This window comes from Trachinotus anak, unplaced genomic scaffold, assembly GCF_046630095.1.
Source record: "Trachinotus anak isolate AG129_WGS33_773 ecotype Australia unplaced genomic scaffold, CSIRO_AGI_Tana_v1 ptg000009l, whole genome shotgun sequence".
Lineage (NCBI taxonomy): Eukaryota > Metazoa > Chordata > Actinopteri > Carangiformes > Carangidae > Trachinotus > Trachinotus anak.
In genome coordinates, this window is record NW_027273860.1 from 5,324,481 (window position 1) to 5,350,631 (window position 26,151).

The 26,151-nt window shown below is 39.9% G+C and overlaps 1 protein-coding gene across 2 annotated transcripts in view; it reads left to right on the forward strand.

Annotated features, from left to right (window-relative positions):
- The first annotated feature begins 5,883 nt into the window (after window positions 1-5,883).
- myo3a (myosin IIIA) overlaps window positions 5,884-26,151 on the forward strand; it is a 52,985-nt gene continuing 32,717 nt past the window's right edge. The window contains exons 1-6 of one of the 2 annotated variants that reach the window (XM_071484713.1): window positions 5,884-5,908; window positions 9,010-9,193; window positions 12,593-12,727; window positions 20,667-20,771; window positions 21,271-21,370; window positions 25,549-25,625. In XM_071484713.1, coding sequence (XP_071340814.1) covers window positions 9,026-9,193; window positions 12,593-12,727; window positions 20,667-20,771; window positions 21,271-21,370; window positions 25,549-25,625 — 585 coding nt within the window. In that variant the 5' untranslated portion in view covers window positions 5,884-5,908; window positions 9,010-9,025. Of the gene's footprint in view, window positions 5,909-7,605; window positions 7,715-9,009; window positions 9,194-12,592; window positions 12,728-20,666; window positions 20,772-21,270; window positions 21,371-25,548; window positions 25,626-26,151 lie in introns of those variants that run through there. The other variant, XM_071484714.1, reaches the window with a different exon arrangement.

Sequence of the window (26,151 nt, forward strand, 5' to 3'; positions counted from 1 at the left end):
GTTTCCAAAAGAGGCGGACATGAAAGGGTGTTAGAAACAAGGGCTTTGAATTAACTGTGAACAGCCCATATGTTTCAGTCTGCATACACAAGAAATTCAAGATATTTACATACATATGACCTCAAAATTGAAGGTTGCAGGATACAATAAGGGGAAAAAAAACATACATTCATATTAAGTAATGTAATTCAGACCAGAATTAACCTTATAATTGTCAAGCAGGAACCAGCGGAGTCTGCTTGGTGCACCATGGATGGTGTCAGGATATTGATTCCCATGTGTGTGTACACATAAAGAGTGAGAGACTGTGTTAATCAATATCCCAATAAATCAATCAACCCTCATGAATTGTTGCTTGTCCTTCAGACTAGTAGGCTGCATCACTCATGCAGCAAAAATACAAAGTATCCACATGAACAGAAAATATCCATGCCCTCTCTAAAAACAACAATCCAATCAGAAAACAAGTTTTTACTTCATGAACATTTATCTGTGTCATTTTCTGTGGAGTGCAAAAGTGAAGTAAAAGTTAGTTTGACTAAGATGTACTGGCTGTAAAGGCTCTGCACTGTGCAAAAAAGTTGTATAACCCAAGTTTAGTTATGCTTTCATATGGATTTATTCCTGAATTCACTCACAGTTCAGAGATATTCGTAATAACAATGCAGGCAGACTTTAATGAGTGGGCTACAAGAGACAAAGCTGAATGACTTGCTTGTCATTCTAGTGCCACTTCATTTTCAACAACATAATTGCTCTGAACCTTTTATACTGTTCTGAATCCTAACATTTCACAGATTTTCTGTCAACGGAGAAGCTCTGAAAACATGTCTGAAAACAGCTTCTTTTATTTCAGGTAAGATGTTTTGTTAATTAAATCTTACTAATTCTAATTTTATATTTAATTATGGATTAGTTGTCATGTCAAGTAGCTTAGGCTGGAAACAAAAAAGTGTTGAAGCTATGAAAAAAAGTTGCAAAAAGCAATGGAAATCAGCTTTTGTGCACCCAGTCAGATTACATAAGTGCTTCTGTGTGTTTGAATGTTTATTTGCATGTTTAAGGTTTAAACACATTAAGTCATAACAAAATTTTCTACCTACAAAGTTGCTGGATATTCTTCATTTATTCTTCATTTTTATGCTTTATTCTGACACTGTCGAAACAGGCGTGAACTGAGAAGACTAAAATTAGCACGAGTCAAATCAAACTAGAGGAACGTTCTGTGCAGTATGTAAGAGGGATTATTTGATCAGGCAGCCATTTTCACAGGATGAGTGTTTCATAAGATGAGATGTTCTGTCAGTGCAGTGTCAGTCAGAGAGGACGATTCCTCACAGTGTTCAGACCATAGCGGCTCATCTGTTGGTGAGGGGCTTGGAGTGCAGCAGAGCAGTATGTAGGTTACCTGTCAGGAAATTAAGCCTATTAACTGCTTATGTAAGACGTCACACATTTGGCTGTGTGTCGCACGTGGGTTCTCATCCAATATTTCATATGTGGCATTAGGCAAAAAGAGGATGGTGTATTCTTAGGTTCTTGCACAGCCCTGACATGGCCATTAAACTTGTTTTAGCTTTGGGACAGTGTGGCTGTTACTATGTTGGCAAAATGGTTTTAGAAATGTGACATTTTTACAAGAATAAATATCTATTTTGCAGGAAATAAATTAATTTCATTTAAATAGCATGGAAGTAAGTAGCATGACAACACGACTAAGATCAGCCATGCAAACAGCTCCATGATAATGTTTATGCATGGTGGTACATAAATGCTAATGGAAACTAATGGCAGCATGCTAACATGCTGGTTTAGCAGTTAGCATTGACCCCAAGTATGGAGGAGGATGATGTCGGGTAAAAGGGTCAACGGACAAACTGGAATTTTGAGATGAATAGTTAAGGGGTGGTCCTGTGATAAACTGGCATCCTGTCCAGGGTGTATCCCACTCTCGCCCAATGTCAGCTGGGATTGGCTCCAGCCCCCCATGACCCTGTACGGATAAGCAGTATGGATGATGGATGGATGGATAGTTAAGGGGTCACAAATTCATTCTGAAGGCAACATGGATGTCTGAACGGAGTCTCAGGACAAATATTCCATAGTATTTTAAACATTTACACTCAAAGCAATTGTGACCTTGATGGTGGTGTTGATAAAAGTCAAGAGATGCACAAAGTCATTAGGATACATCATCTGGGAACATTGAATGTCGGTACAACATCTTGTGCCAATACATCTTGTAGATGTTGGGATAAAACACTAAATTAAATGGCAATCTGTCTAATAGTTGTGACAATGTGGCGGGCCGACTGTCAAACTGATTGACATTGTCATCTATAAAGCTACACCACTGCTGTGGCTAACAACAGGAAAACTGTTAAATTATCATTAAGAGGCAGAAAACAGTGACACTTTGAGACACTTAAATTTCACAAAATATGATCTGAAAATGCTGGGAAAATTAATTCTCAGTATTGGACACATCATTTAACTGACAAATGATCTGAGCAGAAACATTACAGTCATGGCTGCTTATCATAAAAGAGATTACAAAAAAAGGGCTAAAAGAAATTTGCACAATAATTGTTAGAAACTCATTTACTTCATGAGTTCCTATAGACATCTTCCATCATTTTTTATTTTTCTGTCTTGAAACTGGTCCAAAGGCTCGGAAGTGTGTCCAGTCTGCACACTTAGCTGGACCTATGCCCGCTCTAATCATACAGCTATTATGGCCATCAGTGCATCTCCATCCCTGGTTTTGGTTCAGCTTCCAGGAGTCATTTGTAAAGCAGCGGAGCAGGAAATGAGGTTGCTTTGTTGCACTCGTCCAAGCCAGGAGGATGTGCTTGAGGGAGCCACACTCAAGTTGGCACAGTGATCATGCAGGGTCCCTCCCAGACGGAGAGCGTGGGGGTCACCAGTGGGGGGTGATGACATAGCTAGGATTCACAGTGTGTTTGTAATGGACAGAGACATCACTGGGACGCAGATTTATCCTGGGGAAAAAAACCAGGGGCCTTAAAACCAAATGAATTACTTTTTATGACACTGAACCTGGTGTGGTTTCTCTTTTAAAAATGAAAAATTAGATCTTCTGAACCATTTCATAGAGAGTTTTTATATGGAGTCTTATTCTAATTCTTATCTTTCCCTTTTGAAATACTACATCTGCATCAATTGCAAGAGCAGTTTACCCTTGGTTTATGTGTTGGTTTTCAGGTCAACACCCCGTCTATTCATACTGCTGTTTATATTTGAGCCATTGCATCTGGTTGCAAGATCACACCCTTAATTCAAAAAAAAGGTTAAGGTTACAATAAACTGCTGCCTGTCCAGAGGGAAAGGGCAAAAAGCATAGCGGTGGGACAGGAGCAGCCATATATTTGTTATTCTGAGCTGAGAAGGTGCCATCAATATTTCAGTTATATGAGGCCTCCAAGTGTGGAACTACCCAAGAGTTCAACCTGCTATTACACGCTTTCTTGCAAAATGGGGTCATGTTCCAGTGTACTGTACTGCTGCAGCGTGATTGTGAAAGGTGACCTTAACAGACTGACCGAATGGACACCACCAAAAACATTAGTTATTTCAACAAGTGCAGAAGGACAAATGATGAGACATGGCTTATTATTTTAAATATGAGCAAAGTAAGCAAATGCAATATTTTAGAAAGGAGGAAATAGGACAGTTGAAACAATGTAGAACATTGAAGGACACAAAGAGTTCAAACTACAAAATATGAAGATCGAGACAAGGCCAAAGGCAACAAGGGAGGATCAAGATGCCTTTTAAGAATGTACTCTGATTTGGCTTCTTCAAGTGCACTAATTTTAATGTTTCTGGCATTATAACAGTGACAGTAAAGGTCTAGATGCCATTCTGAACATTTTCCTATGTATAAAAAGTGTTGCATTGAGTTGGTGCAACAATAATTAGATGAATCCACTGATGTAATAATCTTTAGATTTTGTGTTCAGTGAGTTTTTCTCTCTCTGATGGATACATGCCTCTGAGTGTTTGGAGGAAAACAATCACTGTGCCATCTGTTAGTCTTTATGATAAATTAACAGGCTCACTGCTAGAACAATTAGTTTCTGACAGTTTGAGCAGAATCAATAATTTGCAGAGTAAGTCATAGCTGCATGAAATTGCACTTTTCCACTAAACAAAGAGGTTGTTAATGGATGCAATTAGGCAACGTTTTACAGTGTTGCGTGCATTGTCAAATCAGAGGTGTTATTAATGTAAACAAAACAGGAAGAAGGCAAATAATGACCTGCATCACACATCATTAGCATAGTGGCAGAGCTTCCCAAAATTAAGATCATATCTCCTCGAAGCATGGCAAACAGAAAACAAACAAAAAAATGCAAAAATTTTCTCTTTAATTTTCTAAAAGAGGCGTGAAAACACACCTTATTCATGCTATATTGTTTGAACCATAATGACGAACAGCAGATTGAGAAAAAAACATCCAGCCTCTCTATTTCCACTGTGTAATGAACTGAATTTATCTTGTTAGCACTGGGCTAACCACCTTGAAATAATCCAGGAACATTCGCAGGTTGGAATAACAGATGTTTTTTCTGTTTTTCTCATTCTACAACACTGCGTGTATACAGCAATAGCAGTTTATCTTGCTAAGAGCTCACATGTTAGCGAGCTAAACAGACCATGGCAATAGTGGTTTTTGCTTTGAACAAAGTTTGACAGGGACTTTCTGGGTAGGGAGCTGGCTCACCTCCTGGCAGACAGTTAAATCTGTACCAAGGGTGCTGCAAGAAATAAGAGGATTTTAGTAATGAATTAGAGACAAAGTGTGTAACGGGTGGGGGGGGTGAAACTCAAACGGGCAACCCAAATTATAGATGAAGTAATCATTAGCAATTGGTTACTTAGAAGACCTAACTGCCTTAATTACAAAGTGGTACTGTACTGTTTTTTTTGTGGCTTAAAGCAGTCAACTGATTCCCATAAAACCTGATCCACTGGTCAGTTAACTTTACAGCTTCGTTGTGTCTATTTGCTATAACTCTACAAATATCTCAAGATGACTGTGGTAATGATTTATTGATGTGAAACTCCACATCTCATTAAGTTCATTTGAAGCAGGTTTTAGATACCACCAGTCTCTGAACTGAACTCTCAGTCCAGCTCTGGCTCAGCCCCTCAGCGGCTCTTTCCCCAGCAGCGCCTGTGTAATAGGACACTGCTAAATGATGCTGAGAGCGCTCCAGTGCAGTCATGGCCTGTTACACCTGACTCGCTCCTCGCTGTCAACCATGCACTCGGCTGTTGTTAGCCTATCTTCTCCAGGCTAATTTATGACACTATCAGACTCATCGGCTGTTGGCTGCTGGACATCCTCATGCTAAAATTAATTACTTAATTACTTGAACCTAATAACTTTGGTATGCTCTGCAATATTGTGTTCCTTATTCCTGATGTATAATACATTGCAGAGGAGCTTGGGGCATGCTGGAACAACATCTTTACTCTCGCCTGCTAATGCTATCATCCACTATCATCCACCCAGCATGTAAATGCACTTAAGAGAGCGTAAGTATGATGATGACTTTTGGCTTTTAAATGCCACTAAATATGTTACTAATGCTAACAACTGAAAATGTACTCTATATATTGCATGTATTCCCTTGCCTGGCCTTTAAATTTTTATTTTCTCGGCTCAACAAAATGCAAACACGGCTACTTCATTTGGGTGTCTTATTTGCAAACTTTGGGAGTGGCTCAACTCACTACGACTGTGTATGTGTGTGTGTTTACCTGTACGTGCAGTATGTGTGTGTGCTCCTGTGCATGTGTGTAAATCTATGCTTTATCCTTACCATACAGTATATGTGTCTCTGTTCGCTTCGTTCCCTCTCACCATCAGCCATCAAAGGTCAGTAAAGATAAATATTGAAATGCTATTAATTGTTGCTATGATTTAGAAAACTTTAAATCTGTGAGCCGTTAAGTGTGTAAAAATGTTCTTACCATTAGCTGCTTGGCAATCAGCTTTTTGTTATATAGTTGCCTTATAAGATTTTTATCTGGGATTTGTAGCCTGTCATTTTTGACAAGTTGCTTCCAGTTTTTCTAAACCTAAATCCTGAATAAATTATGTTCTTGTGATGTTATCAATGAAAGCTGTCGTAATTCTGTAATTGGTGTTTAAATGTAAAAAACAGCCAGGTACACACCTGCCATCACAGGGTTGTCCCGCTTTAGGCACTCTAAGTGAAAGTACTGTGCTTTTTGACTTTGATGTGTCCAGCGAGGAAGATTACCTTGGCTCGTAGACCAGCAGTCTTTGTGAGCCAAGGTTAAGCCGAAACTTTAACCCACTCATCAGTGTCACAGATTAGTCCAAGTTGGTGTCCACTTTTTTTGCCAAATGGATACTCTGTTTCTACTAAGAGCTTCAAATGGCTAAACCTCTGCTTAGATCCCTGAGATAAAAGAGTATATTTCCACTTAGGACTCATTGACGGTAATTTATCTGAAGCTTCTAATGCAAACAATAGAAACATGATATTTATAAAATCTGTATTGTTTTGTTCAAAACCACAATAATGCATCAGTTCATACACTAAACACAAGCTGAGTCATACATACATGAAGCAGTTCATTATTTGTGCACTTGCACACAGACTCTGGTTAATACCACATCCCTATATAACTAACTGAACGTGACAGCCAGCCTACACTCCAGGGAACACAAGGTTAGATAATGCCATGCACACACACACACACACACACACACACACACTCTCTCTCTCTCTCTCTCTCTCTCTCTCTCTCTCTCTCTCTCTCTCTCTCTCTCTCTCTCTCTCTCTCTCTCTCTCTCTCTCTCTCTCTCTCTCTCTCTCTCTCTCTCTCTCTCTCTCTCTCTCTCTCTCTCTCTCTCTCTCTCTCTCTCTCTCTCCTCTAAGGGGTTATTTCCTTGCAGCCTCTGCTCCTGTTGGAGGTGTCCAGTGCGAGTCCTTAGGTTTCGCCCTCCTGTCTCATGTGTCACAGCATGTTGTCACATACAGAGGCAGTGATGTATTATTGAAGACGTTTGCAGGTTACTTAGGCACTGTACATTAGGCAAACATGAGTGCAATTACCTACACGTGGATGCACGTATAGGAGTCTAATTGCTCTGCATAGGCGATGACTGATAATATCTCTAAAAATGATGACAGCGTTCGCCAGTTTTATCTTGCTCCGGAGTGATTTATTCACAGCAACTCAACACAAACTGATTTAAATCATCAAAATGATCATATCTAGTTTAGATACAATAACTGATGGGAAGTGAATCTAAGATAGCACCCTGGGTAGCAGTCCTGCTTGATCATAAATGAAGTGACCACTGACAATAAAAAGAGGAATGGCCCTCTCTGCAGCACTGTGCACTTAGGGCCTCTAACCAGCTTTCCTTTGAGTATGAATGGGCATCTATATGGGGAAAGGCTCATGCTGCAAGAGTGGCTAATTCCTGCTAATCCCAGCGTATCTCCTACCACTTAGCGATGGTTTCCAATGGCAGCCCTGGAGCAGGGGAATTGCTAGTGAGATTAGCTGGCGTTAGCTCCTCCTCTGTGGGTCACACTCACAGCCAGGCCAGGCTAGCCAGCCACCGCTTCCACGCTAACCTTTTGCACAGAAATGGATTAATCATATTTTGGAAAAATGTCCTACATCTTTTTTAGAGAACAATGTAAGTTTGTTTTAATTTATTCTGCTTATATTATGGTTTGTATTTTGCAAAACTATGGCGGCAGAAACAGCCCGCCTTAACTTGAAGGGTTTATGAAAGGTGTGTTTGTGTGGGATTTAACTGTGTTTCCTTCATAATGATTATTTGTTTGGCTCTGACTAACTTTCTTTTTCACATTTCCATGCAAAGGTACAATCCTGTTCTTTCTATTACTGCATTTCATAACAGTGTATTTATATTATTACCTTGTCTGTTTGGATATAGTCTGATAAATGGTTGGATCTGTGATCCAAATGGCCAAAGAAAAGCGTGATGGGGCAACTGATATGGGGTTTTGAAACTGAGACTCTGCTTTGATTGGCTCTGAAAGTAGGAAACACACACCCCTCTACCAAATAACAGGCATCAAGAGATGTTTTCAGGTTCTCAGTGATCAGATCAGATCAGTCTTTAAACAATTTTATGTAAATGTGATTTACAATCCCAATTTAGCACCTTTAAGCCAGCCTGTAAAATGACAAACAAACTATAGACTCTGATTACTGAATGCCATGGTCATTACGATTACATTTTTAACAGCCACAGCATAAAGGCTCTGCATTTACTATCAATATCAAATGCATCACCGATAATTAAGCCTTTTAATTTCCCTGAAAAATAAATCTCTTCTATATCACCATGACTCAGTCCTAATACAAAAAAGTCATACTATCATCCAACGTTGTAATCTCTTAGTTTAATCCCTTAGTATCATTCATCTGCATCCAGCACCTACAGCTCCAGCATATCAAATCCAATGGAATAACACAACATCATCCCAACAAATAACTACATGCCCAGTCTTTGGGATATGGATGAGTCCTGACATATAAAGACCGTGCTGAGAGTTGGTTGTCTGTTTTGTTGCACAAGAACAAAGTGCAACGTAACACTTTTTGTCTGAGTGCTAATCAGCATCTGAAATTTACTGCAGTAGTCTGACGTCCAACTGCTTTCATCTCTGTATAGTGAAAAGAGCATGACTGAACTAGAAATGCACAAAAAAGTGTATTGAGAATTTACATTTTTGAGAAAAAAGGTGCTGTTTCAGGTGTTTTAATCATCGGCTGGTAGACCAGTTCTTTTGTATACATCATTATAATTGTGTCCCTGTATGTACTTAACCTTAAGTTTCCTTCAGCTGAGCTCTTTACTTATGTTTCTCACATTGATTAATGACAGTATAAGCACAATGTTCTCTCACAGCTGCCACCTCCCTCTTTTCTAACCCTGACCCTTGTGCTTTTCTTTCAAAGGAGATCTCTCCTGAAGATGTTTCCACAATCAGGGAAATCGATTGTCTTTGACAACTTTCCAGACCCCACTGACACCTGGGAAATTATCGAGACAATTGGGAAAGGGACCTATGGAAAAGTCTACAAGGTGCTCAACAAAATCGATGGAAGTAAAGCAGCTGTGAAGATACTGGATCCTATCCATGTAAGCTGACTTTCTCATCTGGAATGTCCAATATGAATGAATTTTTCTTCTGTTAGTGTAGTCCAAACTTCACTCGTTTGTGTAGTGTTTTGGTTAAAGCCCGTACTCTGTGCCATGCACGTGTTGCAGTCAGTGCTTGTTAAAGCAGCTGTAAGCTCATGGTTTGTTTATGCCCTTGGTGGAGGCACAGGGAGGACATGTTGCTGTCTTGTGGCCTTAAATCTGTCACATTTATAGCATCTGTATTTTAAAGTTTTAAACACCAACACAGATTAAATCTGAGCATTTTACTTGTTTAATCTCCCTTGCTTTTTCTCAGATTTACAGTTTGTCTTCAGTATTTCTCTTGGTAAATTTGATAGAAAGGCTTATAGGTTGCATGGGAATTGTGTAAAATGTAAGGTGTAAGGCATTCATTCTCATGCATTTCTCACATAAACATTAGGATTTTTGTTAATGACCATTTATACAAACCTCTCTAACTAAGTAGCAGCATTTTAGTTCTGGGATTTTAAGAATAGCATGGTGATGCAGTATTTAGCACTGTTGCTTCACAGCAAGAAGGTTCTGGGTTCGAACCTACCAGGCAGCCGGGGTCTTTCTGTGTGGAGCTTCCTTGTTCTCCTCGCGCTTGCGCGGCTTTCCTTCAGTTACTCTGGCTTTTCCTCCCACAGTCCAAAGACATGCATGTTAACTGGTGACTCTAAATAGCCTGTAGGCATGAATGTGAAAGGTTGTTTGTCTCTATGTGTGAGCCCGGTGATAGACTGGCGACCTGTTCAAAGTGTACCCTGCCTGTTGTCCAACATCAGCTGGGATTGGCTCTAGCCTACACATGACCCTTAAAGGATAAGTGGTAGAGTTATTGTATGGCTGGCTGGATGGATGGATGGATGGATGGATGGATGGGTTGCTTTCTTGGGTCCAGGTTACCGCTATTTCATGTTTCATGTTTCATGATTTTATCCACAGCTTATCCACAGACAGTTTTTTTCAATCACAAGAGATTGTTATACTACATTTTAGACCCTTGTATCATGTTCTTAGCAAACATTTACTCTGATTAGTATCAAATCAAAATGACCTATGAAATGTATTCAGTAGTAAGCAATGAAAGGTCCAATTAGGCCCAGACGAACCTTCCAGTGAGGATGGAGCCCTTTCACACAGAGGAATTCTATAGGTGGAAAAGGTGAAAAAATATCTGGTAGATCTGACAACATCAACATAGTGACAATTCATTAGCCCACCCCCTGTTAAGACAAACATCATGCTGCTCTGCTTTATTCTCTGCAAAGGACATGTACAGAAGGGATTTCTTCTTCATCATATGCAGCACTTCTCTGATCATTTTGGGCTCTTTTGCTTGCGCTGGGCTTTAGCATTGAGCCAAAACATATTTGCAGCAAAATCTGGCCTAAAGTAAAGAACAGTTTGACATAGAGCAGAGATACATGAAGTTACTACCTGATAGTGTGGGAGTGATTCATCCTTCAAAGCAGAGAGTGGCAAGATATTTCAGTTAGTCAACATTACTTAGGAAGAGGTCCTACATTTCCGAGCAGTAATGACTGTTTGCTGTCCTCCTCTGAAATATAACACGAGTACAGACCACGGTTCAGATACTGTATGACTATAAGAAAAAAGGCTTTGATGCTTTCTTTATAACATTATAAAAAATAGCCATTATTTATAAGTTGTCACTGTGTCCTGTATAGACATAACACCCCCTGTGTTGTCTGTTTTAGGTACAGTGAACTGTATGGCTTATTTAGCAGCTCTAATGAGCAGCCATTTTCATTTATTAAATCCAGCCCTCCTCTTAATGAAACTCTCATTAGCCTTTTTTGAATTTGTTACTGTTTCTCATTATTGAGAAATGATTATCTACAGACCACTAGTCTGTGAGGACCATCATTACCACCATTTTAATCACAGTGTTGATTATTTCATCTATAGATCTATTACACACAGTATAGCTATTCTGAAAAGTCCCGTCATGTGCCAGAGGGTGCTCGGTTTCAGGTTTATGAGGCACTTCAAGAGATATCATGCAGTTTTTTTTTCCTTCTTTCAGTTTCATTTTTGGTGAAAATCAAGAGCATTGAATAAGTGTCAAGTATTTTTGCCTCTGCTAGAGCAGTGGTCCCTAACCTGGGGGTCGAGATCCCATTAAATAGCTGCAAGAGAAATCAGAGAGAATCAAAACCATATCTTTCAATTTTCTCTTACAATACATTTTTGGTGTGAAAACTATATAGCTGCAGCTTTTAGGCTTTTAAAATACATTTAAACTAAACAGTTTGAGAGAAGGACGTCACTGAACTGCTTACGACCTGTAGATATTTCAAACCCGTGACAAGTATCACATGTAGGCATTGCTCCATTTTAAGGGACACAATTTGCAAGAACAGTTCCTGGAGATTGGCATAATAATATTTTAATATAATGCACTACATCACTGCAGGGTGTGATACAACTGTACAGACTTGACTAAAGTGTGCCTGTGGTAAATACGGTCTGTAGATTAAATGTATATGAACAAGATTTCTATGTAAGATAGTCCCGTCTGGTTAGCTTTAATCACACAGTGTGGGTGCAACATACAGTAGGAGAGCATCTCATAATTGCTGTAATTAAGATGTCCTGGATTTGCCCTTTTCGCCCACTCTGTCAGTGATGGAGGCTTTACATGCTGCCCTAAAGAGCAGCAACAAGAAAAAAAAGTTTTAATGTTTGCTTTTTTGTTAGATTTAGACGAGAAGATGGCTAAAACTGTCATTTCCGTTCTCAGCTAACTTCTTAGCTTAGCTTAGCATAATGACTGGAAGCAAGGGGAAGCAGCTAGCCAACCTTTTTGTTTTCAACACTTCTTGTGAGTGCGAGCTTTAGCTCACAAACTGATGCCGGTGCTGATGGGGTTTTCACATTTCGCAATATGTTTTTCATTGTTTCCAGCTAAGCTAACCATCCTCTGGATGATAGTTTCATCCATTCATTTGCTGTACAGATGTGAGAGTGGTGTCAAACTTCTCAGTATTGAATGTAGGTCACCTGTGTTTTGGTAGCGCATCACATAATCACTGTAGGTACAGAAAAACTGGACAAAATAGCACAGAAATGTGCTTTGGCTTGTGGTCACACAAGCCCGAGTGCAAGTGAAACTTGAGCTATTAGACCTGTTTAGGTTACTATAATGATTAAAACAGAAGTTTGTTCCATCAGACACATGGTATTCCTTTAATCTAGAAAGCTGCTACCACCAACATTAGGTCATTTTCATGTCTGGTTCTTTCAATTTTCTTTGTCAAAAAGATTTAAATAAAAGAAACATGACTTTATAGGTGACAAAAGGAGTCTTTGTTGTCATTTTAACTGATCTGCCTCTTCATTTTGCAGGATATTGATGAGGAGATCGAAGCAGAGTACAACATCCTCAAAGCTCTCTCTGACCACGCCAATGTTGTCAAGTTCTATGGGATGTACTACAAGAAGGATGTGAAATGTGGGGATCAGTTGTGGCTGGTGCTGGAGGTAAGAGTGTTCATTATATTTGAATAGCAAACCCATTGTGTCTTTGTTACAACCCATATATTTGACTGAGGATTTAAAGAGCATTTGTCTGTGTACTATGGCTGTACCGTGCAGACAAAGCATATGTAAGTGCAGATTAAAGGTCCGATCGTACTTCACACCACATGTCTCGCCAGGTATATGCAGTGGTGACCAAATCTGGCCAGGGATTATGTTACAGTTTAAGCCACCATGGGTAGTATAGGAGTTTACGTATAGGCCACCTGGGGGATTTGGTTGCAAGCCAGTTAGCATCATTGATGTGCTGGGGGTGGGGGTTAGCTTGTGTGTCACGGAAGACTTGCTGAGAGCAGGGATTTCTGTTTACAGGTGCTGTATCAATGAATTAATATATACAAATGGTAAGTTGGAGCAGAGGCCAAAACGTCTCTTTTTGGAGCTGATTTTTGTTGCCTGGATTTTGGGTAAAATGATGAAATGGTGGAAACAATAGAACATCGTTTGCAGTTGGTGGATTTTTATACATAAACTGCTCAATTTGCCATGCTTAATTGGTGACTGTGCAGTCACAGTGCAAGATTGTCTGATTGAGCAAAAACAACACTGTGTTTGACTTTGAGGCTGTTTTTCTGCACCTGCTGTTGTACAGCAATGGTTACATGCAGTTGTGAATTTATGATATTTTATGCGAAAGTTCAAGGGGACCTTGGTGCTGCTGTTGCTGCTGCTGCTTTCTGTTCATCTAAAAAAGCTTTACCTCCAGGTCCCCAGTTCTTCATCTTTCATATGTCATTGCCTGCTGTGGCCCTTTTGAAATGTCAGGTTCCAGACAAACATGTAATGGAGGTCAACCTCAGAGGAGGAAAAGTGTTTGTGGGGTCCAACACGGTGCAGGATGTCAGTTTTCTTTGCCTTTTGACTTTTTGACCATGTAATTTGTGTCCCTGCTTTGATAGTGAGCAGTACAAACCTGGAGATGTCTGGTAAACACCGCCAGGAAACCTGAAGAGATTTGATAAAAATGAATACAGGAAATGTGTCACAGCTATGGTCCACAAGCTCTTTGAAGTAGTTTTTTTTTTTTAAATAAAATATAATGTAACATTTTTAGTGTTGCTATCAGGTTTGGTACAGATATTCATCATCCCCCGAAGGTGAAACACAATGACTCTTATGATCCCCTGACTTTTCTTTTAGCAACAGCAGTTAGTTTTTTGGTTAAAGTGAAATGTTTTAGCAGCTGTTGGGTGGATTGTCATAACAGACATTCATATTCTCCACAGTTTGATTGATATTAACTTTGACCTTTCATTCAGCACCATTATCATGTCAAAAGTTAAATTTCATAAATTTGGTTTATGATCAAATACATGCAAAACTATAAACCTCTTTGTTTTTTGTATTAAGTGCTTCTTTGCAAATGTTAGCCTAATGGAAGATAGTGACCATGGTTATTATTAGCTGCTAGCAAGCAACATTAGCAAGTTTGCATTTAGCTCAAAGTACTGCTGTAGCAAAATACTGAATATCAATGTGCAACACTGCTTTGGATATTTTTATATAAAGTAATGAAACAATAAAACAAAAGAGTAAATAAATAAATAAAATGTGATCATAAACAAATGTCCAGTTTCCTAGCTCATCAAGCTTTTTAAAACCCTCACACTTACAAAGTAGAAACTGATTCAACACAATACCAAAAGCATTAATAAATAATAGTACAATAAAAATAATTTTTCATTTGTGTTTATCTTGCAATTCCAATACAAAATTTAATTACATGGCATTTTTTCACTCTCAAAGTAACTTTCAAAGTAAGGTTTCAAAGTAACTTTTTATGACAGCAATGATCATCCCGATCAACAGGGCACCACTGAACTGTTCCCTTTGCCATTATCAGGTACAGCAGTGCGAGAGCACGGTGCCCATATTTCTGTAATCCAAGCTCAGTGGGTTCTGCATCAACAGCAGCAGTGTTATGCTAACCCAGAAGATAGTTTTCACCTCTCCAGCTTGTGTTTCCTTCACTTTTCATCGCCATCCTTCCTCCTGACCTTCGTTGAGGACTTAGCTCGGATATCAAGTACAATCTAAGATGCTGAATAATCAAACCACTGGAAAACAAAGACCTTTACCTGATAAGTTAGTTCTTGTACTGATTGTACTAGATTTACATCATGTTAGTTGTTTTTACATTTCAGGACTCAATTTTTATGAGTAAAGCCAGAAATATTGTGTTCGTGGAGTTCACTCAGTTTTGCTGCTTTGTTTACTCCCTGTTCCCTCCGTGGCTAACATCCATCCAACATTTCCCTTGCAAAAATATGCAGCCAGCAATCCAAATCTGGTGGCTAATCCTGAGGCTGAAATCACTGCCTGACAGTTTAGCAAGTGGCTGTGTGTGGGGCTGAGTGTGTGCGTTTGTGTGCTCTGAAGTAGATGCACATGGGGTTTTTAGAGGTGAAGAGACAGGAAAGCAGGGAGTGAGGTGGTCATTCACCATGGTTACTGTCCCTCCTTTCTAAACTGTAATTTTCCATCCTTTAGCTCTGCTGAGAGGAGCCTTTCTCTGCCCTGTGCTGACAGCAGACCTCTCATTATGAACAGAATTCATACAAATTGCATCCTGGACTTTGTTAGCCCCTCATTGGAGTGTGTGTGGAGCTTTTGGCTTTGTCCCCGTGGTGTGCTCCTTCGTGAGTTCGGATATGGGCAGTGATGAGCAAGCTTTCATGTATGTCGGCCTAATTTTGCTCCCAGAGAGCTTAAAAATACTTCAAAGATAGCAATGATGGAGTGACTTTTATTCTCTAATTGGAAATAAAAACTGGATTTGGACGCACATTTCAATTGTGAGCTCCCTTGTATCATGCAGAGGCTCTGTTAAATGAAGGCCAGTGTTTAGTTGAACCTTTAAAAGCTCATAATTCAGAGATGTATTTCATCTTCTATTATGCAAAAATGAAAAGTCACTATGTGGTAATGCTAAATTGAAATTGCATTACTTTGTGCACGTATTGCATTTTGACTTCAAAATGAAATTGGTTATACAGAATTTAACTGCTAGTTCTTTTTTTAATACATTTGGCCAAAAGCTGCTGATCTCTGCTGTGAAACATTGTTTTCATGATCCATTTAATGTTGCATTGGCACCTGAAATCTTTGCCGAACTACCGCTTCTACCTGTACAAAACTAAATTGCTTGGAAGTACTTTGCAAATGCACCTGTCAATACATGGTCTGACAGTTCATAGAGAATTCTGTACGGGCAAATCTCTTCGTCAAGTATTTAAAAATTCATGGGCTTAGTCAGTACAGGAAATGGGAGAAGTAACTGGGCATGAAGTGCCTTTGTAAGGACCAAAACTGCATTGGCAACATCAAGAGTTTCAGTTTGTGCAGAGAGAGATGGAAGAGCTTGTCAAACTGTCTCTGCAGCACTACATTAAACATCCCTTTATGGTAAAGAGCCTGAAAGGGAGCCACTTTTGAATAGAAACGCCATATGACAGCCCACCCACAGTTTGTCAAATGGCACTTTCGGAGGAATTTAATGGTGATAGTAGCATTAAGATTTGGGGTTTGGTAAATAGTGAGTACATGATGAATGAAGCAAAAATGCCTGGATGTTTCCAAAAAAGGCAACACACATGCAAGCATGTGCCATAACACTGACCAAGAGCCTGAAAGTCCTTGAATCTGAAAGCAAGTATGGAAGAAACTGATGGACGAAAGTATGCGAAGCTGGTGAAGGCAAACCGCGACCACAGAAACTACATTTGTAGTTTCTCTCAATCAATTTTAAATCTATTAAAGTGAAAATACTTGATGTTTTACATTGTCTTTAAATTGTAACATTTAATAAAATCTCTATCTAAACCAGATGCTTTGTCTTTCAACCCTTTGGTTTGCCCTCTCTTTTTGCCTCTTTAGACACACTCCGAAAGTCAAAAATGAACTGCTGAGGCCCGCATTTACCGCCATTAATCTCTGTCCTGACTCATCCTGACCTCCACATTCAATAATTGACAATGAGGTTTAAAATGGTTTTCCTTGTTCGGACTTTTCAATAAACAGTGCCCGTAAGTAGACACCTCAGCTTTTATGCCCATGTAAGTGATAAGGCCACAGCAACAATGGGTGTGCTTTTCTCTGGATATGATCCAGCGTGTCACACACACACACACACACACACACACACACACACTGCATTCACTGCTGCAGACATGATGAAATTCCATGTTTCCAATAATCTGGCAGTAAATAGAAATACAGCGTGGATTTATATTTGCAAGGTAAAGGTGCATCAAAGATAGTTCAAGTCAGCACCTGTGTGGTTTCTCCTCACCGACCCGTTTGTTTCATCTTCACATTTGTTTCATCCACTTCTTTTACTGGTCTTTGATCAACTACTTTCATTTACATGACTAAACGAGCACCTGACCTCATTTGTAATTGAGAGTATGCCACTCAATATTCAGTGTATTCAGGTTATTCTTTGAAAAGTGATCATTCTGTGGAAACTCACATGCACATGCAAGATGTAGTTGAAAGATACGAGTCTTTTATATTAAAAGTTTCCTCTTCTATTGCTACTTCTTCCTTTTTTATGGCAGAGCAAACTGCTTCAGAAAAAATGAGGTAGCATTAATTGCTGTTATCAAAAATAATTACCAGTCACACCATGCATATAGTTTAAGTAGGTGGCACCATTTAGCTTTTATATGTATAGTTGGATATAATTGACATGTTTTGTTGAACATTTTAATTTGCACTTATACTGTTTACTATGAGTCGCTGTAACTTTAGAGTGAATAGTCACTGTATTCATTTTTGAAACAAAACACACATCAGTCAAATGAAATCAGTAGTTGCTTAGCTTCACAATGACGGTACATGTTTTTGCTGATGAGATATATATATAGATAGAAGGCAGGGAATTATCCTAACATTGACTGGATGCCCAACTTTGCTTTTCAGACTTTATAGATTACATACATATCTTTGCATAACTGCTACTATAATGTATATCATCATTAACGTTACAATTTGAGGTACTTAAGTTTTAAGGGTGTGATGCAGTCTAATGGAACTTAAGCTAGTTGTGTTTACACATCTGTACTTTCATTTCATAGAGAGGAAGGGAGGCTGGTTAATCCAACCAGATCTGAGGTTTCATATATCGTTTCCTCCCTGCAGAGGTTTGAGTCGTCATCACATGTCAAATAATTAATGTTCATGTCGAGCATCACTTTCTGGATGTGTTGCTCTGTGGCTAAGGTGAGAGGGCTAATGTTTAGCTTGGCAAAATCTAGGGCACCGGACCTCTCATTAATATGGATTTGTCTGTCTGCCCTGTGTAATTTAATGATGACAGGTGATATGGCAGCAGAGATGTGGACTGACGTCAGGCACAGCTCATTGTCAGAGCACCGCGCTGTCTGCGAAAGCCTCTGTGGTATTCTCTGCTTAACTGCAGTTTGTCTGCACGTCTGATAGCAGAGAGAAGGAGTGATTAAACTCCCCATGTGGCAGCTGAGATACACACCATCCATCCTGCAACAGCACTCCGGGCTCCTGATGGACAGGCAGATTGATAGGCAGATAGAGAACAGAGACGAGGTGCAGCGTTGAAAACTTATGCCAGCGCTTGGTCAAGGTCAAAGACTTGATTCACTCTCATAATATGATGCATGGAAGGATTACTGAACAGGCCTACCAGGCACATGGGGTCATGAGGCCTGTGCGACAGAGTTGTGCTTGTTAGAAAGTCAACTGAATGACGACAGACACAAAATGAGTTCAAAGAGATTCAAAATTATCAAAGAGACACAAAACGACCACAAGAGAGGCAAAATGACCACATAGAGAAGAAAAACTTAACAAAGACATGTTATTTGATTTTTATTAAAGGATCTACATGTAAGTTTTGCTATTGCTTTATAACCAGTGTTACCATAAAGTTTACTCAGTAATCTCGAAGAAACATTGCAAGTTCAGCATCAACTTTATTCCTTTGCTCACAAGAGCTGTCTCTATTTCTATCACTTCCTCCCTTGTACAGAAGTTAGCATGCTAACCAGCTAGCCCCAGCCCAGTCAGGAAGTCTTGTCACTTGCCAATACCAAGTCATTGTAGTGTCCAGTGACGCTGCTCAGAGGGCATATCATAAACTCTTGTAATGTAAACGCAACTATGGAGGAAGCTCTTAGCAAGACTGTTAGTTAAACAGCTGTTAATGCTAATGTTGGCTATATAACAGCACTAACTGAACTTACAAATAGCTCCTTTAAGCAAAAATGGATGTGAAATTCAGTCCCTACCATCAACTAAATTTAGTGTTTTCTTCTTTTTTTTTTTTTTTTTAATTGTTCACGGCTTTAATTGGAAGAGCTCATTTATAGCTTCCTGTGGTTAGCTCAATTAGCTTTGACACATTGGCAAAGTATGTGCAGAGGCAATGGAGCCAGCCCTGTGGGTGGAATCATAATGCGACAAAATGGGTCCCTATTTGGAGATTTGGGCACACAACCACAAATATTATATCTGTGTTATGATGCGACTGTTGTACCAGTCAGCGTTTTCTTCTGCATAGGAGGCCATCCGTGCTACACAATAATAGCATCGTTTTTCTATATAGTTCCATTATACATGTTTTTTTTTCTTCAAAATCATACAAGTATAGTGAGTAAACATCCTGCCTCCCGTACCACCCCAGGAAAATAAATGTTGCATTTTCAGCACCAGTGCTGTGCTTTGTCATTTTGAACGTGCATTGAAAAATGTTAGTTGTATTAAAGTTGTGCTATAAGTTATTTATGTCTAACCTTTCCTGATATGTGCTGCACAATCTCTTTAGCAGGATCGCCGCAGGGGACTGATTCTTATCCTCAGTAACCACACACCACTGCATGTCTATTGCCTAATTAAGCTTTCAGTTTACAAGTGTGGGAAATTATTGCCATTATAAAAGCACATGTGTTTAATACATAATGAGATGTGATGGAAATTTCCTCTCTAATACAAAATGCTTTTTGAAGGACTAAAAAGGACTAAAGATGTGCGTTGAAATGCAGAAAATTCACAAGTCATCACAAATGTAAAAAGAGATGTTTTTAATGCGTCTGTAGATGATGTCTTTCACCACACAGAGTGACGAGATCTGTGTTTACAAACAGCGCTCATATGCAGGATCTACAATTTCTGTTCATTTCCAGCATTTTGCACTGTGATTGACATCTCAGCGTTTTTCAGCCTTTTTTCCCCCCCCTCGTATACCTCTGGCATCTCCCAAAGAAAAGGCCCAAATTAAGGGCTATTATTGTTGCCTTGGCAACCTACTGGGTAATTTTGTGTAATTTTCCAAGAGGGATTGCTATTGACGGTGGAGTCCATGTCTAGATGCAGTACACCACAAGAAAACACCTATAAACACAACAGTGAAATGTTCTTGCTCTGTGATGGAGAAGAAGCCTTGATGCTGATTTTAACCTGAGTACGTTCTGTTTCCAGTTTATCAAGTTGGCCTTTAAATTGTGCACAATTTCTTGGCATTGTCTGAAAACATAAGGGGATGTATTTAACTTGAAGATGATTTGTACGTCTCTAATATTTACCGTGCTTAGTCATCACAGTGTAGATTAAAACCCTCCTCACAAAATGTACATTCTCTCTACGGGCACGATTCTCACCTCCCACTAAGCTGCCTCAGAAAGATAAGCCGCTAAAGATTGACAGAACTACTTTCAGCATCCCTTTTTCTCACTGTGAAATCTGGCGATCAAAACATTTTCATCCTCTGCTGTTTCTTCTGTGAAATTCTTCGTATCTAAGATTGCCCCAGATTTTGGCGTGTTGTATAAGCTGGGCTATAAGTGCTGACTCATGTTGAGGTGTTTCGCTCATTGTCTTCCTCTCTTTGTGGGTTTGTCTGTTGCAGCTTTGCAACGGTGGCTCAGTGACGGATCTGGCCAAAGGCATGCTGAGGAGAGGAGACAGAATGGATGAAGCCATTATTGCCTACATCTTGCATGAGGCCCTCATGGTAAGTCAGGAGGGGAGACAGTGGTGTATGGTAGAGCTGAACTGAGTCGCTTCAATGAAAACAGTTTAAAGGAGCCATTTGTAAGTTTTGCTATTGCTACATAGCTGACGTTAGCATTAAGAGCTACTAGTCGAGAAGAAACAAGTTCTGCATCAAACTTCGTTCCTTTACTTCATTCCTTTGCAACACAAATGTTAATTCATGTCGTCTTTTCTACTGCTGAAGTTAGCACGCTAACCAGCTAGCCCCAGCCCATTTCATCACTCTCTGAGGGCAACTCACTGAAGCCTCCAATCTGCCTCGAAGACTTATAGGCATATTATAACCTCTTGTCTTGTAAACCCAACATTGGCTGAAGCGCTTGTCAAGCAACAATGACCATCACCTGCTCCCGGCAAGGGACCACATTCAGTGGCCAAGAAAACTTACAAATGGCCCCTTTAAATGAGATTATTTTGAAGGCAGGTGTTAACCTGTTTTTTTTTTTTTTTCCCTAAAGGGCCTCCAACACCTGCACATCAACAAGACCATCCACCGCGATGTCAAAGGCAACAACATCCTGCTGACGACACAAGGAGGAATCAAACTTGTGGATTTTGGTATGCAAAGTGTTTTGTTTTGCAAAAGACAAGCTTTGATATCATGTCCTTTTCAGTACTGTCGTCATCTAATCAGTGGAAATCATGTTATGGCTCTATTTAACAGAAGAGGGTCAAATCTATTACCCTCAGCCACTTGCCAAATATATTGTGCCACTAATTAGTTTCCTCGAGAGGTTGGAATACATTTACACAACCCGACAAGGTGGCGGACGATTATACTTTTCCATTACACCCTATCTTTTCCATTCTGCAGCAGACAGCAGAGGACATTGTTGTTTGCCATGATTTGCTTTTTGGGTTTTCTTAACCAAATGAGGCGTTTACAGCGGCACAGCGTAGTCCCTGGATTGAAGGCTCATGATAGGCAAAATGATTCTGACGATTTCCAGGGGGATGACTCACCCCCAGTTTTCTTCAGTTGCCTGTTTTCATTCCAAATAAAATCCCCACTCAACGCGTGTGTAGGTTTACATTTAGTCTGCTAATTGCGGGCTTCTCTTAAAAGCCTTTTCCTAACCATGAAGCACAAAAGTGCACAGCTCTTATAAACGGAGGAGGAGGAGGGAGGGGGTATTAATGGAATCACTTAATATGTGAATGTGAAGTTGCTAATATGGAGCACGGCCACCCTTTGCCTCCAGAGGAGCTTTTTCCCTCACAAGGCTACCGCACTGAGATTCTCAACACTTGCTTTTTTGCACCAGTTTTTAAAGAATAAAACCCTGAGGTCTTTACAGATGAAGACATTAAAGATATAATTCAAACTGTGCTCTGCAAAATGTTTCTTAAATGTTTACTCTACATCTCGGAAATTAAATTTTTGACCTTGAATATCGGGCCATAAATATAGAGGAGGTCAAATGTTCCAAAATATGAAGATGTGAAGATTTTCATAGAACACAAGTACAGTACATTTACATTCAGGCCAATTAAGGATACAAGTTAAGTTTAAAACTACATTATGCAATTTTGAGCTTGTTTAGCATAATTGTGCTCAAACACATCATACACATCTGAATAACTGAACATATTATGTAACCAATGGTCACTGAGGCACTGGAGAGCTAACACACCAGTGATGTGGAGAAACAGGCTTCACCCACACACATTTACCGTAACTTTTACATTAGTATCTGTTCAGAAATGGTATTCAGTAGTAGAAAGAATGATCATTTATGAAATATTTTTGAATCTTCACCTGCTAGAAACACGAGCTACCTACCACCTTTTACTTGCAAAAAAAATTAAGAAATGTGTGTAAAATAGCAAATAAAGACAAACTTTCACTAACACTGCTATTTCAACTACACTGTAAAAGGTCTCACAGAAGATACTGCACATGTGAGACAATTTATTTCAAGTGATTGGAATCCAGGCATCACAAACAACATCTTCTCATTTTCCTTCTTGTTTACCTCAGAACATCTTAAATTTATGACATGAAAACATTGCTGGGGTAACAGAAGGTTTGAGATCCCAGTTCTCCGTGTTTTGTGGTGAGAAACTACAGAAAACCAGACAGGGAGTTGTAGCATACATCATTACTGCACTTATTTCAAAACAAAGCAGCATTAGCATCACCATGTGACTCTAATACAATAACAATAATGTTAGCAAATGTTAGCATGCTAACACTCTATAGTGAAATCAACATCAACAACATCAACATCAACATGTTAGCATTGAACATGTTAGCATTGTGACCTTGCTCTGTAGCTCAGAGCACTGCAAAAGTGATATAGCTGCTAGCATGGCTGCAGACTCTTAGTTTTGTTTCAGCTCTAATTCGTACTGTATGGAGTTTTGCTAGAAGTCAAATCAGACATGCAGCCGAACAGTATATGACCTGCATTTAAATGCAACAGTCTGAATTTCTCAGCTTTCTGCGACACTGAGTAAATGTCATGTCATTCTCCTGAAACGAAGGTGGCGGCAAACTGAGCAGATAAGATGTGGACTCCTGTGTTATCATCTGCCAGTGAAGTGTTTGCCTGCGTAGGAATTTGGCAGCACTGAAAGAGCAAAGGTCCAAACTGGAGTCTGTTCCAGCTCTTGCAGAGAGCGGGAGAACCGCAGGCACCAAAGTGGCTGCAACATTTTGCTTTCGCTGCTCTGCAAATCTTCAACAATGCTGACAGCTCAAGTTTGTATCAGACGCTGGTTATGACATCATCAAAAAAAAGGCAAAAAAAAAAAAAAAAAAAAAAAATTGGAGCAGCAGTTTAGAAATAAGCCCAATTTGTGTAAAAGCTTGCAGAGTGACGAAAAAGGCAAAAAAAAAAAAAAAAAAAAAAAAGACCCAACTCGTGCTTGCCTCAGTGCTACACGCAGGCACTGCGTCACGCTGGGATTAATGGTTTTTCATGTGGAGGGGCGCACGCTACACTAAGCAGCTGAGGAGATAAAACCCCCGCAGTGACTCATCACCAGCAGAGAAACAAAATAGCAAAGAGATGGACCCAAAAAGAGCAGCGGAAGAATGAGAGGAGCCGTTCGTTCATGGGTCTCTCATGAATATTCTAATTGACAGCGTTATCTCTGTGATGATTATTAAGTGTGGCCCACCAGGCTCCACTCGGGGCTAATGTAGTGGAAAGAGAGGGGCAGCAAGAGCTTTAATAGGGAGCTCTTTATTTCTGTATCCTCACACACCGATATACCACACGTGTATATTATAATAGACGTGTGTGTAACCGTAAGTTTGATTATATCAGTATGGGTCTCCTATGGTAGTTTGGTTTCCTGTTTCTTTGTTAATACGCCTGCATCCATGTAAAACTACGTGTTTGTTCTCACCAATGTGGGTTGTGTTACTGTGCAGTGGTTTTGTGGTTGCATCCCTGTGTGTGTGTGTGTGTGTCAGCCTTATGCATATGTCCCCACCTGCACATGACTCTAATCCCTTTTGATGATTTGCCACGGAACGTTTTTTTCCCTCTGCACTGCTCATCCTGGCATTTCTCTCCACCCCTGGCTTAAACCCACCAGCACCAACAGAAAATCGTTGTGTCACTGTACTGTACCGACAGCAACGAAGTCGTCAAGAAAAAGGCGCACAGAACGAGCTCTTACAAGAAGCAGTCGATGACGCTGTCGGCAATACATTTATATTGTCTAAATGTGTTCACTTTTTTGTGCACAAGTCTGCACACACTTCATGGTTTGAAAACAACATACACACACATACCATCTGGATATTTTGTTGGTACACTTTCACAAATAACCTCCTCAGTTCCTCTGAGCTTTTATGCTGCATGTCTGACTCCTAAAGCACCTTCTACAGAGTTAAATTCTGCACAAACTCTACACTTCAGATTCATAAAAAAACATAACATGCTGTGCGTGACAAAGACTGTGCTCTGTAGCCGCGTGCGCATCACCTTTTATTTGTTGGTGGCTGCTTTTGTCTCGAGGCTGTGCTTTTTGTCCTGGCCGGCTGCTTGAGCTGAGCCAGCCCTGGGATACAACGCAGCGTGGCGTAACACTGATTTGTCTGGACTGGACTGAAGTCACGATTGTGGGTCAGCATGTTCCTTGTCAGGCTTTTTAACCGCACATGAACACACACATAAGGACACACATGCCCTCCCCCTCTTTCTCTGCAGTCCCATTTCTGCTGAATTCATCCACCTCCGTCTTGACTGCTGGAAGATGACTTTGTCCTCTTGTTATATAGGCAGATAAAGTTAACATGAGCTAATAAATCATATAACATCTTGTTCTGAGAGAGGCCGGAAAGTCATCCGCAGCTGCCACAGCCTGTTTACAGTTGAATTGTATTCAAATCTTGTTCTTGAAATGCCCAGCAAACCTACATCCTCTGCAGTAACATAAGAATTTGTAATTCAAAGCAATCTATCATTCGGGGGAAAGAAAAGAAAAAGCATAGCAGCTTGATGTTACTGTGTGCATGTGTGTGTTTTGTGTTTTTCTCCTTGTCACTATAGTGACAGCCCTATCAGTGGCATACGGGATCCATTCAGCCCTATATCAGCTGAGCAGCACCCTGCTGTTTACTGTTTACTGTTTCCCTTTTCACAGATCATCACTTTTACCAGCCAGTCTGATCTTTGAGAAAATAAAACAAAACACATGTCAAAGAAGTTACTGAGATTGTGTGCACTGAGTCCTGCGAGAGGCTGAAATGGCTGAAGTGTGTATTCTCCTCCCTGCAGGTGTTTCGGCTCAGCTGACAAATACCCGTCTGAGGAGGAACACCTCCGTTGGAACTCCCTTCTGGATGGCTCCAGAGGTACAGTAAAAACCGGCCCTATAAACGCTCCCGCTGCCTGCTCCCTTTCCACTACATTAGCCTGGAGCAGATCCCAGCGGGCCACAGTTAATAATCATCAAAGAGATAACACTGTCAAATACAATGTTCGCAAGAAAATGGAACGGGCAGCCTCCATCATTCATCTCCTATCTAATCACAGCTCACTGCACCAGCAGTACATATAGCCTCTAAAATAGTACACATCAAGAAGTGATCATTTATACCAGTACATAGTCACATCCCGTTATCCTTTACTTTTGATGGTAGGTTAATGTTTTCCTGTGTTGTATAAAGGACGATATAAAGTGAGGTGGTTGAATGTGTTGCTTCATATCTCTGGCCTTTCAAACAGTTAATCACAGCCCAGTATTTATTTCAAAAGATGTACAAACACATCTGTAAATCTGTAAATTAATGCACACATTCTGACTGTGCAACAATAAGTATGTTGACAGTTAGAATAAAAGCTATGATACATCTGGTATTACATGTTATTGAAGCTTTA